This window comes from Notothenia rossii (genome assembly GCF_949606895.1).
Source record: "Notothenia rossii genome assembly, chromosome: 11".
In the NCBI taxonomy this organism is placed as follows: domain Eukaryota; kingdom Metazoa; phylum Chordata; class Actinopteri; order Perciformes; family Nototheniidae; genus Notothenia; species Notothenia rossii.
In genome coordinates this window covers 12,307,238-12,311,955 of record NC_136910.1, presented here as the reverse complement: position 1 = coordinate 12,311,955, position 4,718 = coordinate 12,307,238, and the positions used below count along the sequence as shown (strand labels likewise).

At 39.4% G+C, this 4,718-nt stretch overlaps 2 protein-coding genes across 2 annotated transcripts in view; one reads left to right on the top strand and one right to left on the bottom strand.

Annotated features, from left to right (window-relative positions):
• pnmt (phenylethanolamine N-methyltransferase) lies at positions 1–3,563 on the top strand. Its single transcript, XM_079660043.1, has 3 exons — positions 1–197; positions 630–840; positions 1,720–3,563. The coding sequence occupies exons 1-3, from the start codon at positions 26–28 to the stop codon at positions 2,156–2,158; spliced, it is 822 nt and encodes a 273-aa protein (XP_079516169.1). The 5' UTR covers positions 1–25; the 3' UTR covers positions 2,159–3,563.
• Positions 3,151–4,718, bottom strand: part of LOC307025407 (protein phosphatase 1 regulatory subunit 1B-like) — a 10,634-nt gene continuing 9,066 nt past the window's right edge. Inside the window, exons 4-5 of the mRNA XM_079660044.1 lie at positions 4,495–4,623; positions 3,151–4,407 (exon numbers count right to left, since the gene is read on the bottom strand). Of these exons, the coding sequence (XP_079516170.1) occupies positions 4,292–4,407; positions 4,495–4,623 (245 nt within the window). The 3' untranslated portion in view covers positions 3,151–4,291. The remainder of the gene's footprint in view (positions 4,408–4,494; positions 4,624–4,718) is intronic.

Genomic DNA, 4,718 nt, shown 5'->3' with positions numbered 1-4,718 from the left:
ATAGAGTCACAAAGGACACACAAGGATGGAAGGAAAGGGAAAAGTGAATGGAGTAGCAGCCATGGCAGCCTGCTACCAGGGATTTGATCCTGCTGCGTATCTGCAGTATAACTACACTCCACCACGGGCTGATTTTGAGAGAAAGGATAGCATTGTGCCGTGGAAACTGGCATGCCTGCACAGAGCCTTCACTGAAGGTAAGGAGACGGGGTGATGGGGAATGTGAAATATCAAAACACACAAAATGGAGATCAACATATTGGCTGATTTAAAAATGCTATGATAAATGTAAGCTACTGGTGTATTTTAAAAGAGGTGTACTAATAAAACAATACAAATACAATATATTAAGTTTCACAACAATATCTTCTGTATAAATAAATACATATTTTATAGGTTACTCAACACATGTTCGAGATGCTGACCTTTTTTGAGTACAAACAATTTCGTTCAACTGAAATCTAAAAACATAGTATTCTGTCTGTGAAAATGCTTTCCAAACTTTTCCAGATAAAACCTGGCACATAATTGTTGATTTGAGTGCTTGGAGTGATTTCTAAATAAGAGACTGCATCAAGTATTTTTTTAGTAAAGAAATCACGATCAGTTTCCCTCTTTTAAATATCTAGGTGATGTGAGAGGTGAGCTGCTGGTGGACATAGGTTCAGGTCCCACTCTGTACCAGGTGCTGAGCGGCTGTGAGGTTTTCAACAAGGTGCTCCTCACAGACTTCCTGGAGGTCAACAGGCAGGAGCTGAGGGGCTGGCTGGAGGACGAGGGAGACTGCAACCTGGACTGGACGCCCTACCTGCAGCACGTCTGTAAGCTGGAGGGACGAAGGTACAACCAAACACCTTTTCACCCTGTTCGAAGGCTCAAGGTTTCTAGGAATATCTCTCACCAAGAAATGTAGTTTTTAGACTAGTTTGATCATCAGGCAAGGACTTAAGTGTACAGTCCTTGAGAGAGAGAAAAAGTTATCTTTATGGGGAAAAATTAATAATGAGAATCAATTGATTTTTTTTACAAAAATTAATAGCATTATTATTTTATTCAATTTGTCTTTCCTTGTGCCAAAGATGAATCAGTCTGCTTCCTCAGGGTCACAAGATTTGTTTTCAATAAGCAATAATTCATCTGTGTACTCTGACTATATACTGTATCAATAATACAAGTCAAACATACAGCTGAGAGTGAGGAGAATATCCTTTGTGTAGGATATACAATGGGATTTTACCTGGTTAAATAAAGGCTACAAACAAACAAACCTGTTGATAATGCTTGATGAAAGGTCAGGGGATTACCAAACAGATTATAATTCATCCTGATGGAGACATGAATGTGTGCACCAGATTCAATGGCCATCCATTCAATAATTCTATTTCACCACACGGTGGCACTGTAGAAAACATATGTTGTCCCCTCAAAGTCTGTAGGATTCATGATTTAGGAACTATGAACATTTTGTACACAATCATCACGTAGATATTTAACCAGAAAAGTAAATGGTTTGAATTTTAGTTGCCATTCGATGAAAAGTCAAGAGAAAATGGATAGGGTTCATCCTCCAGGGACCGTGAATGTCCAATGTACAGAATTACCTGTCAAATGTTCAGTTCAGCAGAATGAGTTGTTAGGAATGATGCTACATAAATGCTGTATTGCACATCTGCATTTACAATAGCTGTTTTTATCTAATCATTGATATTGTCTCTATAGGCCCTCAGCCTGGACGGAGAAGGCTGCTAAGCTACGTCAGGTCATTACCGACATCGTCCCAGTTGACGTGCACCGCCCTCAGCCTCTGGCCCTCTACGCCCTCCCTTCAGAAGGGGCCGACTGTCTGGTGTCCTGCTTCTGTCTGGAGAGCGTCAGCCCCGACCTGGCTGCATTCACCCGGGCCTTGGGCCACATCGGGAAGCTCCTCCGCACCAGGGGTCATCTCCTGCTCATCGGTGCCCTGGGAGAGAGTTACTATTTTGGGGGGCCTGGGGTGAGGATCCCTGTGGTCCCACTGAACGAGGCCCAGGTCTGTGCCAGTTTGAAGGAGAGCGGCTACACCCTGATCAGGCTGGAGGTCTACACACTGCCTCAGGACATGAGGGTGGGAGTGGATGACGTGTCTGGGGTGTTTTTTGTAAAGGCAATCAAGGAGTAAAAGTAAGAGAAAGGAAAATGGATAAACAGTAGTAAAAGTGAGAGGAAGAATCCAGATAAAATATTATAGATTAAACCTGTAAATGTATCATTTAGCACAGCAGATTATTTAAATAAAAATGGGGATATCAGTGATGCTATTAATAATACAAACACATCTTTTAACTTTGGTATGGGGTGAGGGAAAAACATTCAAAGACAACAACATGTGAATGAATAATTTTGATTCCTTCTATTTTATTTCATTGGTCCATAAAACGTCTTTTCTGAGGGTGAATAAGCAGGAGATATTCCCTTTGGTTGCTCCCAGTTAGAAATTTAATTACACATTGCCTCCTGCAGTTCAAACACAGCAACTGCAGCATTGAGAATAATATGCGTAAATCTTGTTTTAAACAAATCACCTGTTGACATAACATAGCATTTTCCACGCTGTTTATAAACTGTATATTTTGATATACTTCTATCTTGATATACTTCTATTTCGAACTATTAATGAATTGCCTGTCATGTTTGTAATTTGTGATATGTGAATAAAGACTTTAAAGCAGTTCTTATTTCATGATGTTTTCTTATCTCAGACTGACAGCATTATATTAATGTAAACTTTAAGTCAGCAGCCCGATGTTTTAATCTTAATATTTGCTATGGTGTCAACTTTAATTGTTAAATCATGTGATCAAAATGATCGAATTTAGATCTTCACCCCAGAATATAATTTTGAAAGTATAAGAAGTTAACATGAGTTGTTTCTGATATATCAGCAATACACCAACAATGTGTTATGTTTCACAGATTTTTCTCATAAAAAAGGAAAATAAATGTGTGAATAATGATAATAAACTGTCTATTTCCCTCCAAAGGGAAAACGGTAATCTTGGTTAAGAACTTAGAATTGTCTCATTGACTCTATTTGGTTACTGAAAAGCCAAAAAAGGCCTTTTGTCTTTCTTTTTTTAGAAAATAAATATGATTGTACATTCATACAGAATCCTTTTAAACACCCATTGTAATTTATTGATTAGCAACAAACACAAACACAATTTATTTACAAGGTCAGAATTAACCTTCATGCTCATCAGAGTTTCTGAAAAAATAGGTTTAATTTTGGTTCCCGCCAATCATCTCTGACATCCCAAACGGATCATGCCTCCTAATCTCTGTGTTACAAAAAGCCTGTTCATAATATCAAAGCGGAAAAACTGCGCTGCATTATCATGATTAGTTGGATTAGTCGGATATGATTTAGTCTGGTCTGCTGTGAGTGGCTACGCTAAGATCGTCTGTAATCTAACTGCCTTGACCTTGCACGCAAATGTCTACAAGGTTGAAGAAAGCAAACTGAAAGAATGGTTTGGTTTTCTTTAACAATTTTTTGGTTGAATTCCAAAAAAGGGTTTGCCTTTCCAATATTACTGTATACGTATCACACTGTAGTATACCATGTCATGTAGTGTATAGTATGTGTATTATGTTATGCAATAGCCTGAGGACCTGACATTCATTTGTTGAACTGTGTGACACATACTTTAAAATACCTCCCTCACCATGGCCATAAAACAGTTATGGACTGACTACATATTAAATACAATATTTCATGTTTGTCAAATAATCAAAATATGTTGTTTATATATCTTATCTTGGGCTGTGTACATCATTCGACTTTCTAATTTCTTTTGAGGTGAGTGTTTTTAGCACCAGAATCACGTCGTACACCTGTATGATGTGAATGAGGTTAATAAAAGTCTTGTACTTCACATGTTTTCTGGGAATACAACCCCTCAAGACTTCTGTTGAATTCTGTTGAACCTAAAACAAAGAAAATGCTTGAGGAAATGGCCACAGTTCTTTGCAGTTCTCATATTTCCTGCGCAGTGTCCTTGGCCGAATGGAATTTTCCCCTTGCTTTCTCTGTTGCCCAAGGCCTACATTTGCCTCAAAAGTCTCAGATTTCACTTTTCTTCATCCCTGCTCATTAATATTCTGACCTTCCTCAATGCGATCTGGTATACTTTCTCTCTCACAGACTCAAACAACACACACCCATGCACGCACACACACGGCCCACATGCACGTGTGTTATCCAAGTCCGCTCCAAACTAACACTCTGTCTCATCGGTGCTCTGTTCTTTTGTCATTCTCCTTTTTCCTCCTCTTCATCACTGCGGTGAAGGCTGAGATCAGCAGCTTCTGTCAAACTGTCCAGCTGAGCACACTGATCCCTGAGTGATTGGCTTTCTTCCCTTGGATCTGACAAGAAAGGGAATTTAAAAGCATAAGGAATGACTGACTGAGTGAAATGCCAATAATAGATATAAATGGCATACTGTCCCCTACCTGTAGCTGAGGGTGACTGCTGGCTCTTCTTCTCACGTTCCTCCTCTTCCTCCCCAGAAGAGGAATCCTCTTTGTCCACTGAACTCATGTCTAGGGAGGCCAGGTGAGCCAGGGCCATCCTCTGCACAGCTGAAAATACAAAACTGGATGTAGAATAAAAGAGCACACAGATTTTATACTGATGATGATCAGTTAAACCCTTGATTTGACAGATGATTATGGAT